General features: G+C 40.5%; 2 protein-coding genes across 3 annotated transcripts; both read right to left on the bottom strand.

The window, feature by feature from the left end:
* On the bottom strand, positions 1–3,398 carry LOC125375931. The gene is made up of 6 exons (XM_048386983.1): positions 3,393–3,398; positions 2,671–2,968; positions 2,242–2,358; positions 1,845–1,875; positions 1,559–1,623; positions 1–1,065 (listed from the first exon to the last, which is right to left on the bottom strand). The coding sequence occupies exons 1-6, from the start codon at positions 3,396–3,398 to the stop codon at positions 935–937; spliced, it is 648 nt and encodes a 215-aa protein (XP_048242940.1). The 3' UTR covers positions 1–934.
* A 339-nt stretch (positions 3,399–3,737) lies between these two features.
* LOC125375917 (carcinoembryonic antigen-related cell adhesion molecule 5-like) lies at positions 3,738–11,174 on the bottom strand. Of its 2 annotated transcripts, none has more exons than XM_048386965.1 (5): positions 11,005–11,174; positions 8,205–8,507; positions 7,347–7,622; positions 4,951–5,205; positions 3,738–4,134 (listed from the first exon to the last, which is right to left on the bottom strand). In XM_048386965.1, the coding sequence occupies exons 1-5, from the start codon at positions 11,105–11,107 to the stop codon at positions 3,761–3,763; spliced, it is 1,311 nt and encodes a 436-aa protein (XP_048242922.1). In that variant the 5' UTR covers positions 11,108–11,174; the 3' UTR covers positions 3,738–3,760. The 2 variants fall into 2 exon arrangements, with proteins under 2 accessions (XP_048242922.1, XP_048242921.1); XM_048386964.1 differs by lacking the exon at positions 8,205–8,507 and adding an exon at positions 7,826–8,152.
* Positions 11,175–14,652: the final 3,478 nt, after the last annotated feature.

Genomic DNA, 14,652 nt, shown 5'->3' with positions numbered 1-14,652 from the left:
TACATTTTCAAAATCATATTTATATTTTGAGCGTATACAGTTTGTTGAACAATTGTTTAGCTGAGTGAGTTAGCTAACAGTGCTTTGGTGAGTATTATTATCAGAGCTAGTCAACTCTGGTGAAACTCACGAGCATGGGTATGGTGCTGACAAACCTAGAATTATAAAGAGGGCGAATCTGGTACTCGAACCGAAGGTCGTAGTTTTCTGGTACGCCCAAGAAATGCAAATTTACATAGAGAACTGAGTGACGATTGGGTAATGCTGCCCCTCAATATCATAACGATAATTCCGCACACGAGATTGGAAAATAAGTTAGCGCATCATACGTACGTCAAGTCTACTATGAGGCTTCATGTGTATACTATGTCGTGGCATGTGTGTTTGTGAAGCCCGCCGTATTGTTCCCTACTGCACAGTGCTTTAGTGACTACAGCTATATCTAACCATCCTCAGACAATACATAATCTCTCTTAAGCTGTCTTTAAAAATATGTATATGTATATACATGTAAATATGTATAAGTTTCTGAAAATAAGCTTGCTTTGGTGAAACAATGTACATCTCTGAAATCAGTAGCTCTTATTGGGTAAGGAGTTTAAGGCAGCTGTGTAGGAAATCTTCAGTTATATATATTGCGTCAACGCTTGGTGCAGGAGGAAAACTGATTTGAAGAAACCCACGATCAGAGGTACGGTGCGGAAAAGCTACGAAGGGTAACCACAACTAAATCTGAGAGACACACGATCACGGGCGTCTGGCACACCTAAGGGACGTAACTCGGCACTTCGAATGATAGCGTCTCAGACGTTTTCAAATGGAAAGATAGAGTCAAGCGACTGATGTAAGCCCAGACCTCATGGAAGACGTATAACGAGACATGTGAATGTGCTGCTTTGACCTTCGTACATTGTACACAATTTGGTCTTTGCAGTTAGGTCTCATCATCAGCAGACACCGCCATGTTCACGTACTGTTTCTCTAGTTTCTCGTAAGTTGGTGCTTCAGTTGGCGTGTCCCTGTCAGATGTGAGGGCGTCGTAAGTGCTGCCAGATGTCCCCGCGCCTGTAATGATATTATTACACATCAGCCTGTGGTCGCCCCCAGTACAAATCATGCACAGTAAACCTATTTGTGACAAGATTGAGCTCGCAATAAATACTAGTGGTGGGTAATCAATCTTAATCCTCCTTGTGACCTCAATATTTTATGAAACAAGGACATACGACCTGCATATCACTGAAACGATCGTCGATAACCAGGTTGAAACATTCGCATTGAATCCTAGCATTGGTTGACAAGGATTGGATATATACCTCTTTTCTTTATGTACTTGAAATTCCGCCATTTCATTCGCCAAGGAGCGATCTCATGTCATTCTATTTTGAATCTGCCTTTGTCGCTTTCTTACATAAAAACAATCATATTTTAGGCCACTAAATGCTTTATGGTAAACAAAACAACATCGACCACCGTCTTCTTCCACAGTCAATATTGTTTTTTTCGGGTCCAGTAAACAGGAATGTAACTAATGTCCAGTCTATAATCCTTGTTTTACCTGACTGACGATGTTGCTGGCGAGTGTGCTGAGTTGTCACGGTAGATGCAGCTACCTCATGATATCTGTTTAGAAACAGTAGCGTCACATTGCAGGATATTCTATTGTGTGTGTCCATATAACATGAATTAACTTTCCTCTGCGAATTACGTATTATCACAAATGATATAGTCTATACTGATACAGTAATAACAGGGTACTGATCTACACATCTGTTCCACTTTCAATTCAGCAACATGTTTCAGTTCTCACTTAGTTAAGTATAGAAAGAGCCACAAGTACTTACACAGATTCCTCTTCCTTCTGCCTCGACGGATCTAGAAACACAGATCTCCCACACTATAACAGCTTGTACCCGTGTCATGTTCGTAACAATTATTGCGTGATCAAATCATCCCAGTCATCAATAGTGTATTAACAGTGTGGTGCAGCTCATGTTTACATTTTCTGTTTCATATAATTCTAACCACTCCTTACAAAAGAATGAAATACATAGGCCTGCTCAAAATACAGGTCGACAGCTATTTTGCAAATATTTTCATGTTTATAATGGAGGTGTTTATTTCCGAGAGACGTCTTAGCGTCATTCATATCATATGGCAATATAAAATGAGCTACTGATTTGTCTAAGGGGAGACGAACATCTCTGATCTTGATAAGCCATGCACATTGTGTTTTCATACCATTCTTCAATGACAGGCACTTCTTCCTGCAGATGCAAACAACAGCCAGGGACACTGCTACAACAGCTACTGCAACACCAAAGCCAACGCCCACTCCTGCTCCAAACGATAGCTCACCTGAACACAGAGAAAGAGATGTTAGTTTGGATAACTTCATCTATCAAAACAAGTCATCGGGTAGATATGATATCCGAACGCCCAGGTTAGAGAAATTATATATTGTTGCTTAGACCTTTGGTCTGTCTTGAAGTGCATCACATTTAACCTGCTTCATTGTATTCTCAAACCATGGAAGGGGTGTGAAAACTTCAAGTTTAATGATCATCTTTCCTTATTCTAATTAAGAATACCTTTCTTGGAGACGTTATAAACGTGAGCTACAAAAAACTCAAACGACGAACCGCTAAAATCATTATCGGTTTGACATACCATTGTCGACTGCAGCAGTGACTGTTGTACATGATGCCGTCACTGGTGACGTCCTTGCAGCGCCCTCTGTAGCATAGAGCCTGAAGAAGACGGTCCTGTCTCCAGACTCAGGTAGCTGCACCTGTCTCCTCACACCATCACTTTCAACAATGGCGGAGACTGTGGTCCAGTTAGCCTGTGGCAGTCTTTGTTCCACCAGGAACCCTACGCCTCTTGTCCCATCATCACCACCAGGCGTCCACTGAAGGATGTAGCTGCCGGCTTTGTTTTGACACTGGAAGTGGTACAGAAAGCGTTGCTGTATGTGATGAGGGACATAGTATAGATTGAACAAGGAAACGACGTGGAGTTTCATGATATGATCACAAGAAAACAATCACTCTAAGGGTGTGTATATATGTGTGTGTTATCAGTCAAAAATTAATTTGTTACAGTTGTCCTTTGCAAACATGGACACAAACAATAACATACCTTAATCAGTTTCCTATAATAGTGTTTCCGTAAAACTACTTATATTGCAAGTAAAAGGCGAGTTCAATTATTTCATTCAAACTTACCTTTCTTTCCAAGTTGAAATTGCATTCGGAACCTTCCAAGTGTGTTTGTGACGTTTACATAATACACTCCATAATCCGTCTCTTCAACAATATCTGTGACAATATATGACGTCATGGCCTCGTCATACTGGCGCCATTTTGACAGGTCGACAGGTTCTGCACTACCTCCATTCTGTTTAAACCAGGTGAAAGTCGGTTGTGGAAAGGCCAGGATGTACACCTGTAATCTGATTGGCTGTCCTATGTCAACATACACGTCCCTCCCTGGGGGGTATTGGAAATTGAGCCGCGGGGAACCTTTAATGTAAGAAGTAATTCTTTTCACGTGTTTCTCCCTGCATTGAAAATATTTCTTTGTCAAGTATTTTATTGCAATGACAGTGACTTTATAGTTTTATACATCAGTGCAGTTTCTTTATCGAAAAGTCGTCCTTCTTGTCAAATACATTGCTTCTTGACAAGTCAGTATGAGGATATGAGTCAACATATCACCTTCTAATTTCCCATAAAATTTACGCTCAATATTGGACATACTACTTCCAGGTGGCATACGTGGCTGTAGAATATATCAATAGATGTGTGAATATCTTGGTTATTAAACCAGATACCTTTAGAGTCTCATCAAGGTACCTACATTTTATATTTACTGTTACTGATGCTGTCATTTCACCAACTATGTTCCTTGCAAGACACGTGTAGACGCCGCCGTCAAGACAATCCGCTCCAGTCCAGTTGAAACTGGCGGTGGCTGCCTCTGTCACATGGTTCAGTCGAATAGTGCCGTTCATGATGGAGATGCTGGAGAAAGGATTACTGTCTACTGCGCATGACAGAACCACAGAGCCTCTTTCGTCAACTCCAGCTGCATTGGACTGACCATTAGCCATTAAAACTGCAGATGGTTTATCTGAAGAGTGAAAGGCGGATTTAAATTATACCTTTACTTTGTCCATCCGTCGTAGTTGTAATGCGACTCGTCTAAATTATGCAAACTAAGAAACATTGTGATATGTATCTTCACTTCATTTTAGATAAAATATGTCAATACAACAGTGAAGACGCTGAAATATGCAAACCATCTCTGTAAATATATATGATGTATCAAGTAAGTTTGGGGTTGGTGGGGTAGCCTAGTGGTTAAAGCGTTCGGTCGTCACGCCGAAGACCCGGGTTCGATTCCCCACATGGGTACAATGTGTGAAGCCCATTTCTGCTGGCCCCGCCATGATATTGCTGGAATATTGCTAAAAGCGGTGTAAAACCATTATCACTCACTCAAGTAAATTTGACCACCTGTGTTTTATATTCCATATTTCATACAAACTAGTTCCAGCATGTCATCATGTTTCATTCACTTTAATAATCATTCTCAGCACGCCGTGAAGTTTCCGGTTTACAATGGATCGTAAAAGGCGACCAGAGGGATTGGGTTATCAGCCGTGGTGATGTTACATGTATATCTTTGGTTGTTTGTCATGTTATCACAATTGCCGTAAATTGATGCTCATGATGTCAATTACTCTATTGTCTGATCCAGACTCTATTTTATTATACATGATTTGTTTGTTGTTTAACGCCAGTTGTTGTTGAATCGTTTCTGGACCAGACAATCCAGTGATTGAAATCATGAGCATCGATCTACGCAAGTCAGAGGGCCAGATCCCGTTCGTCGCCTCTTATCACAAGCATGGTTTACTCTAACATTAAATGCAGCCATACGCACATTGGACATCAAGTGAAACAGCAGGACTCTGTGTTATGCCATATGTGTTAGTTGCCGTGCACACGTAGCTGCCAGCCATGGTCCTAATTGCTGCACCAAGACTGAGGACCTGTCCAGTCACGACTGTCTGAGATCCTTGTTTCCAGGAATATGAGCATGCAGGTCGACACGTGCTGACACACGTGACCTGGGGTACGACGTCAGCCTCCTTGACTTGTACAGATGTTGACGAGATGCTGGCATTGTACGGAGGATCTGTAAGATCAGTGCTACGAATCAATTCAAACTTGGTTTTTAGTTACATAAACGAAAGTAATTAGAAATATAACTCAATACTGAATACGTTCTTCTAAACGTTCCATTTGTATCATCAAGGAGAAACACATGTGTCGTTTTAGAATATAAATATATATAGTGTTATATACACATGCACAAAAATTAAGCGCCACCATATTCATAGTCTCTTGATTTCACGTGTGGGAATCAGAAATACGAAAGATGATTGAATTAGGCCTCCATAGTTTCATGAACCCACATCTGTCCAGATACCACAAGGAAAGGAAACGAACGCTGAAAGATGGCAAGTGATAGGCATGAAAATTGCTGGCATGTCATGCAGGGCCACTGCAAGACAAATGGGTCGTCATCAGTGTTATCACTCGTTTGATTGTCAAACATGGTCAAACCAATGATGTCAATGACAGGCATAGGTCTCTTAGTCCAAGAAAGACCTCTAACAGAGAGGATAGACATCTTTTAAGGATAGTCAGACGAAATCCATTTGCCACATGAACAGATTTAAGACTGCAGTGAATTATCCATCAGATATAACGCCAGAAGACCAGTAAAACGTCCTCAACTGACTGGGGGCGGTCGGGTAGCCTAGTGGTTAAAGCGTTCGCTCGTCACGCCGAAGACCCAGGTTCGATTCCCGACATGGGTACAATGTGTGAAGCCCATTTATGGTGTCTTCGCCGTGATATTGCTGGCATATTGCTAAAAGCGGCGTAAAACCATACTCACTCACTCACTCACTCACTCAACTGACTGAGAGGCACATGGGGAATCGTCTGATATGGTGTTGTGCCCATAGTCGATGGAACTTGGCCAACTGGAGAAGGATCCATTGGTCTGACGAGTGTCGAATGCTCCTTTGAACTGTTGATGGTCGAATACGTGTTTGGAGGCAACGTAATGCTCGTTTTGCACCAAGTAACATCCAGAAGACCTTAGCATGTGGCAGGGGGTTGTGTTTCCTTCGGCTGCAAACTTCCGCTGGTGACAATTCGTGGAAACCTGAATTGCTAACAATGCCAAGATGCCGTTCTTTGTCCAGTGGTAGTCCCTCATTAAGACAACCATCCTCTTCAGACAAGACCTGTTTACATGGACGACAATGCTAGACCACAAAGATCTCGGGCAGTTTTGGCTTATTTGCGTCAAGAAGCTATTGTTACTCTTCCTTGGCCGGCCTGTAGTCCGGATCTTAATCCGATTGAGCATCTCTTGGACATTCTTGGCCGGAAAATCAGACATAGTGATCCCCCAGTTCAAAATCTCGCTGGACTTGAAGCCGCACTTCATGAAGAATGGATCCGTTTGCCTCAGAGAAGCATTCAACGACTTGTAATGAGTATGAGGGCGTAGGGTTGAAGCTGTGGTCAATGTCCGTGGATCATACACACGTTACTGACGTTTCTGTCTTGCAATAGACTCTGCACACCCTAGGGTGTCTATGTGACAACTGATTTGATCTGCTGATATCATGACAGTTACATGACAGAAAAAGTTTTTCAATGTTTTCTAATCCTTCAATTTCTGGTCTTGGGTAAAATTCCATTCTGCTCATATTCTTTTGGAACACAAGAAAAACTTGCTTTGGGACAACTTTTGCATCACATGAGGTTTACATATACGGCTTATAACACTCGTACATACATCTCGTTATATTAGAAAGAAACAGCTCACAAATATGGTCGGTGGCGCTTAACTGTTGTGCATGTGTATACTATGATCAATTCAAACTCAAAGCCTTTTTTTATAATATATATTACAAACCAAGCAACACTTTCCCAATACACACGTACAGTAGTGCTTTCAAATAGCATATTTATCATTACAGGGTATTTTGTTCAGCAAGTAATATTACACTATTGAGTATTTATATATACATTATGAACCTTCCACTTTGTGCTGTACAGGCAAGTTAGGAAAAGTATAATCTATCTTTGTTCAGTTTAATTCAATCGGAATAGTGTTCAGAGTGACGGTAACCTTGGCATTACACCATTTGTATGCAGTTCAAAGTTGTAGACATTCCACTGTGGTTACACTGTCTAACAACAAGTACCACCACATACCGATGTGTATCTGGTAATCTATAGTTATATACCTACAGTCAGGAGTTATCATCAGAACGTCGCTATCTCCCCCCAGGCCCTCATCCTCTGTCACGTGGCAGGTGATATCTTGTGGGTCATGACTCTCAACCAGAACTGTTAGACTAGCGCCACCTGGCGAGTTAATGTTGACACCATCTATCTTCCAGGTGTAGGTGAAGGTCAGTCCATGATCTGCAGGCAGTGTTGTAGATGTAGATGAGCACGTCATTGTGACGTTCCTGCCAACCACGGGAGTAGATTGAAGTGATATGACTGGCTTGGTTGGCTCACCTGAAATGATTGTTGGCACGCTTTTACAAGACACACAAATTTTGCTATGATAAGTCGTTTATTTGTATATATTATGTCATTTTATATATTATTAGAGTCAGGTGAGGAAGACACACAATCCTTTCTATTCTGATTTGAGTTGGCTCCTGATACACATGCATATCGTATGCACATGGTTGATTTATCAAATGTAAACAACATACCGATGACTATAAGCTTCAAGCCACAGTTCGGTATATGACTGGTAGACCCCGCAGTGCTACAATTATAATGTCCTGCATCCGATCTTGTAATGTTCTTCAGCACAAATGTGATGTTCCTCGAGGAATAGCTGCCTTCAAAAATTACTCTATCTTTATATGGATCTGTGGCTATGAATACGTCCGATGCTGTAAGAATAAAGGCTATCACACCACTTGGTGTAACAAAGTAGAATGAAGATCCTGTCCCAAGACCACCTTGTGGGATGAGGAAGCTGACTGTACTGTTATCTCCAGGGTAGGCGATGGCTGTAGTCTGACTCTCAGCATCTGAGGATGGAAATGTAGGGCTAAAAATCGAATTGCATTGATATACACTCACCTAGAACAACGAGCGTCTGTCCACAGTTCGGAATGATATCACTCAGTCCTCCGTTACCACAAGTGTAAGTCCCAGCATCAGATCTGCTGACATTGTTCATATCAAAGGACACAAGCCCCGCCGACAAGTTCCCACTGAAGTGTGAAGGAAGAACAAGGTGCCGGTTTGCTGTGTTAGCGAGGAGGACGCCGGTCCCATTTGGGTTTAGCACATACATTGCAGTTACAGATGTCCCTCGTGGCACCTGCCACCTGAATCTGGCCGTTTCCGTCTCTCTAACGATGACACTCTCACCATCTGTGACTAGAAAAAGTCGACTTTTCAACATATTGAACACAAATACCCTAACGTTTCAAATACGTATAAAACCTGTGTAAGTGCAAATTGAGAATGTGAAATATCGCGAATGAGCCTGCACAATCTCAGCGACCACTTTAACATAGAGTCAGTTATTTGGTACTGCTATACATGCAAACACTGGTTATCTGCAACAGTGAGGAATTTATGGATGTTTTCAAGTTGTATTTTATTTTGTATATATAAATTCAATAGAATTTGCACAAAACCGTTTCCTGTTTGTGTTATACAGTTTTATTAACAAAGGTATTGTTCATGGTATTCTCTCTTACCTGTTCTTCGTTTGGGCCAGGTTAATGAATAGCACATGTATTTCATGTGAGTGGGAATCTTATTTATGATATCGAGGATTTTGGTTTGCTGATTGGATCATCTGCCTCAACGAGAATGTACCTCGTGGTGTCGTACTAATGATGTTGAGCTAAAGATGAGAGGTACTAAAGAGAGTGGTCATGAGATTAGCATATATATTGTTTGTAAAAAAGTCCAATGTTATTATGGCATAGAATGGATAGTATTATATATGAACTAAAGTTCTAGCAAAAAACGTCTATTGAACATATGAAAGTGGTTGTCTTCAATGTAATACTATTTATTTCTTGTTAGATGTGAGAAGTAAGGTATCGCTTATCTCCCTTTTTTTGTATCTGTCATACTACTGTGACATGTGCTATACTGTGTTATTTCTAAATGTGATTAATTCAATATTAGTATGTTGTTGTTGTTGTAGTGTGTATGGTTTTATGCCACTTTTAGCAATATTCCAGAACTTTCATGGCCGGGAACACCAGAACTGAGCTTCACACATTGTACCCATGTTGGGAATCGAACCCGGGTCTTTGGCGTGACGGGGCACGGGTGGCCTAGTTGTCTAAGGCGCCGCGATTCGCTGTGCAGAGTTGCGTCCCTTGGGCACGCAAGAAACCTATGATTGTGGGTTTCAATCCCGGTTCGCCCCAATTATGTTTCTAGGTTTGTCAGCACCATACCAGTGCTCGTGGGTTTCACCGAAGTGGTAAATGTCTGAGACCTGCATCACTTCGGGCTTTCCTCCCACATTAAGCTGACATGCTGCGATATAACTGGAATACTGTTAAAAGCGGCGTTAAACTCAACTCACTCACTCACTCACTCACACTTTGGCGTGACGAACGAACGCTTTAACCACAAGTCTACCCGACCGCACCCCCCCCCCCCCCAACCCTTCAGCGAGTTGAGCATTCTTGCCTAATCACGGTGTTTTAGATGTCACATCCATTCAAATTCTATTTGCTACAGCGTCATATCAAAAAACGTTTAAATATGCTACAGAATCGAAATATCATGAAAATCTGTTGATTCTGGAAAAAGGAAAGACGCCCAAATTTCACTTTATTTTGCATAATGACCTATAGTTTTAAAATGCACGTTCCGTATGGCTAGTATTTCCTGGCGCAGAATCAACTGCAAGGACAACAGTGTGACGTCACAAATACACACCCACCCACCCACCCACGCACAACACACACACACGCTCACGAACACATGCATGTATAACGCTATATAACTGCAGTTACTTGAACGTGACGATAAGCCCTATGTCCCCTCTCCTATTTGTTGTAAAATGCCGTAACCCTAAACGTGTACTTTTAACTCGACATAAGGTATCCTCTGACGTCTTGGTGGTGTGTTTCAGGACTGGGGGTTGGAAATTGTCAGGACGTCGCTTGTACCTGTGACCTACATTGCTGTCAAAACCCCCGTGGTGGCGTCATTGTGCTTGTTTGAATGCTATATATATACATAACTGGTGAATGATTGCTGGACAAATGATACTAAAGTGATATCACCTGTACACAGAGGGGCTGATGTGGTGTCACTGCCCGGGGATTAACTTCCTCTTATTTCTATGCATCTTTACATACATGGCTTAGCATTCAATTACACATACAATGGGTGCGTTATTCCGCTAGTGATCGCACAGTGAGTGGCATAGGCCGGTGATAACACTGGTGAATACGGGACAGAGGAACGTCGACACCTCCGATTACCTACATGTTATATGTACACATCGTCCAACCGTTTAGAACAAATCCCTTGTGAACAGCCACATGTATGACTAAGCATGTAATCGGAGGACATCACGTACTGCGCGTTAGAGGGTTAACGCATGGAGGCCTGCTTGTTGTTAAGTCCTGTGCACAGCGTGTATAATTACATTAGTCAGGTTATTGCTAGAGTTTAACGATCTCAAGACTGAAAGAATATCTTTATTGAGAGATTGATCGGAACCTGATTCATTCCAAAGAATGGCATACACGAGTATGTACGTTCTACTGTACAGCGCACACGAGAATGTACGTTCTGCTGAACAGCACACACGAGAATGTTCGCTGTGCTGGGCTGTGTGCAGTGAAGCAGTTCAACTGTACTATTTTCACGTATATAATTCACATATACTTACATCTGGCACCACATGAGATCAGGATAATAATCCACAAATGGCGTATTTTGATCTCCATGAAAGATTTTGCACAGACTATTTGTAGACTTCCCTGAACTGACATATACACATGTTGGTATGTAGTCGGGTATATCTACTTCAGGTGAGCCTTTCAACTTCCGGGTGGTGTGTACAGGGGTAAGTGTTACTGTGACACAAAGCAACAACACATATATACCCGTCAACCACGCATTAATATCTATGTCATGTTAAGGCGGTCGTTGTGTACATTATTGTGCCTTGGTGTTAGAGAGTTGGTTTAAAGGGGCTTTAAGCAGTATTCAGGTTGTATTACACTGTGTCAGCTTAATGAGCGAGAAAGAGCAAAGATTGATTGTTGTGAAACCAGCGAGCAAGGATGTTGTGCTGACAGAACAATAATCGTAATCAGAGAGAATTTAGGATCCTGGGACGACTATGGGACGTAACTCTGTTCATTGTCTTAATTGACCGGGTCACTTGACAATATGACTTCATGATCACAATAGTCTTTGCAATGGCATCAACGCATAAGGTGGAATAAGGGCTCTTTCTGACTGTGAATATGCATAATATGAGACATTAGGCAAACATTTAAACTTGAAAACGAAACAAGGATCTATACCGAAACGCCGCCTTAACAAATTGTGTCTACTTTGTCATCCGTCAGCTTCTAAGTAATGCCTGTCAAACAATTCATAACCATGAATGTTACCAGATGAGTTAATATTGATGTGAACTTTGTTCATTTCATTTTAACAAGTGGGACTAATGAAAAGCACTAAATGCATAATTAAGACTAAAATGTATAAATTAACAAAATGCATATTTTTTTAGGTTTTCAGCAAATATTTCCCAGCTATGAGCAATTCCTTCTTCTGGGATGTAGCTAATAAGAGTACAAAAGGGTGAAAGAGTCAATTTGGGTCACGAACATTCTCATACTTAGATACTTAGAAAATAATGTTCTCGCATGGGCCATACTTGAACGTAGACGAAAGGATAGTTTGACAAATTTAATTTATACAGCCTGCTACAAGGCGATAACTTTTTGACGGCAATCATTAAGTATATATGTCAAGTTGCTGCACTATTCATTGCTTTGTACCGATTAATGAATTTGTCTCACTGGGAACTTGACGAATACTCTCTGGCGTCACGCTGATCACGTTACATGTAACTCCTTGTCACTGACTGAATAGCAAGTCTTATACACAATCGTGTTATACATGTAGTCTATTATCAGAATGTTCCATACTTCGATATTGGGAACACAAGATAATTCACTGATCACAACCTCTTAACGTTTCCTTTGTAAATAATAGCACTTTGATGAAACATTGTATAACAAGTCCAGGTGAAGCTGGAGAAATCACAGAGGCTGCATAAGGGTATCAGGGTTGATGTTAGTTGGCTGACATTCAACTGCAGACAAGGACAACATATAATGAACACAGAATGATGTGATGGTGATAATAGATGAACATGTATATATGTATGTATATATGTATTTATGTATAGAATAAATACTAGGGGGTTATAAGTGGGTGGTACTTATGTGGCTATAACTCATTCAGAGTTAGCACCACCATCCGGCTACACTACCATTAAAGTCATCGGACGCAGTTAGCAAACGTCGTATGGCCGATAATGCATTTTTAATTTGGTGTCATATACACTTGATCCTCTCTTTCGATTAGCGCAAACATTATTGTGGAAAGTTCAATACTCACAGTGGAATATATTTGCTTCATTGTATGACAATGTTGACTGAAATAGTTATTGTTAAGCAAAAGAGTCTTGATACGACTCAAATAAACATAAATCATGACACATTTGTTTGTTTTATGTTGATCAAATGATTGTTTAACCAAGGAGGGTTGAGTGCATATTTGATCTTGTATGTACATTTTTCAAAACAGACTATTGTAAAATCTTCAGTTACATGGACATCACAATCAAATGACATCAATACTCTCTGCTACTGAAGATGGTTTACTGTATTTTTAACATTCAAGACACTAGTTAATTATTACTGTTTACAAAATGTAAAAGATTGAAGAATGATTTTGGATGATAAATAAAATCTCACCCACCTGTCTTTACCATCACTCAATTCTGGAATTTTACACTTTAAAGACCCGTGTTGATATATTTGATGTCAAAAGACACTCCGGTGAGATTCTTTATGTTTCCAGTCTTGGGGGAATGTTATGTAAGGATACTGGAAAATATATGTAATATTTGTACATATACATGTATATGTTATTTATCATTGTGTATAATCACTGGGTGAATGGTTAATAATGTGATAAATTCTGATTCTGTTCTGTGCATAGATGATCTGGAAACCTGTAGATACTATTTAAATAATTATATTGAACTCTAGTTAATATATTCTGTGTGTTTTTCATAATGAACATAATGAACTCAATGGATCTATTGTCTCATACCATGACTGTGAATTTGGATGATAAATACCTCCTGTCTTTATCATCGCTCAAGCCTTGGAATTTTTTCTCTTGTAAGAATTGTGTTGATATATTTGATATCAGAGACACTTCGGTGAAATTCTTTATGTTTCCAGCTTTGGGGCTGGAGAATTTGTACATGTATAAGTCATTCATCATTGCTGGAATATAGCTGAAAGTGGCATAAAAACATAACACTCACTTTCCCTGAAGAATAAAGAAGCTTCAAGGCCGTCACGTTCACATGAGCCTTGCGTTGCATGTGCGAATTTAACACTGCTGAATGTGAGGAACAAACAACTCAGTCTGCTTGACAATTGACATATTTATTCAAGTACATAGTTTATATAGTAATTTTTTAGATTTGTAACAGAGATTAACACTTTTTTTCAAATGGTCTGTCTTGTCAAACCTCGAGAAGACTATATGATAAATAACCAGCTGTTAAAACTGCGATCGTTGCCAAACAAAGGGGAGATGAAATGGGGTTTGAAAAGACTTTCATTATCATTGCACTGCAAAGCGACGTGGATGTATGTGTATGTGTCGCTGCTTGTTCGAGTCTAGACTTATGCCAGTTATACAGTAATGGTGTGAAGAGATACCCAACTCAGACACATTGTACTGTATCTCCTTACTGCCGAGTGCCAGGCAGTGTAACAACGAGTTCTATCATTTTATTATCTTTTGATACCCCTGACATTCCGCTTGACGATGCAGGCAATCATGGAAACAACAGTTTTCTCCAGAAGATACACACAGTGCCTATTGCATTTTGGGGAAAAACCCATGTCATCATTGTCACAGCTGGTGTCATGTATTATCATAATCTTCTTGTCGCAACAGCTAACGGATATCAAGAGGCTCCAAATGAAAGAAGTAAGACTGATAATAATGTACTTTTTCAAAATCATATTTATATTTTGAGCGTACACCCAAGAAATGCAGATGTACATAGAGAACTGAGTGACGATTGGGTAATGCTGCCCCTCAATATCATAACGATAATTCCGCACACGAGATTGGAAAATAAGTTAACGCTTCATACGTACGTCAAGTCTACTATGAGGCTTCATGTGTATACTATGTCGTGGCATGTGTCTTTGTGAAGCCCGCCGTATTGTCCCTACTGCACAGTGCTTTAGTGACTACAGCTATA

This window comes from Haliotis rufescens, unplaced genomic scaffold (genome assembly GCF_023055435.1).
Source record: "Haliotis rufescens isolate VD_foot unplaced genomic scaffold, xgHalRufe1.0.p SCAF_63, whole genome shotgun sequence".
Lineage (NCBI taxonomy): Eukaryota > Metazoa > Mollusca > Gastropoda > Lepetellida > Haliotidae > Haliotis > Haliotis rufescens.
Note: the sequence above shows the minus strand (reverse complement) of the source record. Positions and strands in the feature narration are given on the sequence as shown.

Coding starts and splice junctions, on each gene's coding strand:
- LOC125375931 (XM_048386983.1), bottom strand. Junction 2,359..2,670: donor CACTGCTGCAGTCGACAATG/GTATGTCAAACC, acceptor CTCTGTGTTCAG/GTGAGCTATCGTTTGGAGCA. Junction 1,066..1,558: donor CCAGCAACATCGTCAGTCAG/GTAAAACAAGGA, acceptor ATATCATTACAG/GCGCGGGGACATCTGGCAGC.
- LOC125375917 (XM_048386964.1), bottom strand. CDS start 11,107: ATGTCAGTTCAGGGAAGTCTACAAATAGTCTGTGCAAAATCTTTCATG. Junction 8,153..11,004: donor GATCTCATGTGGTGCCAGAT/GTAAGTATATGT, acceptor TTCCATCCTCAG/ATGCTGAGAGTCAGACTACA. Junction 4,135..4,950: donor TGTTTCACTTGATGTCCAAT/GTGCGTATGGCT, acceptor TTCACTCTTCAG/ATAAACCATCTGCAGTTTTA.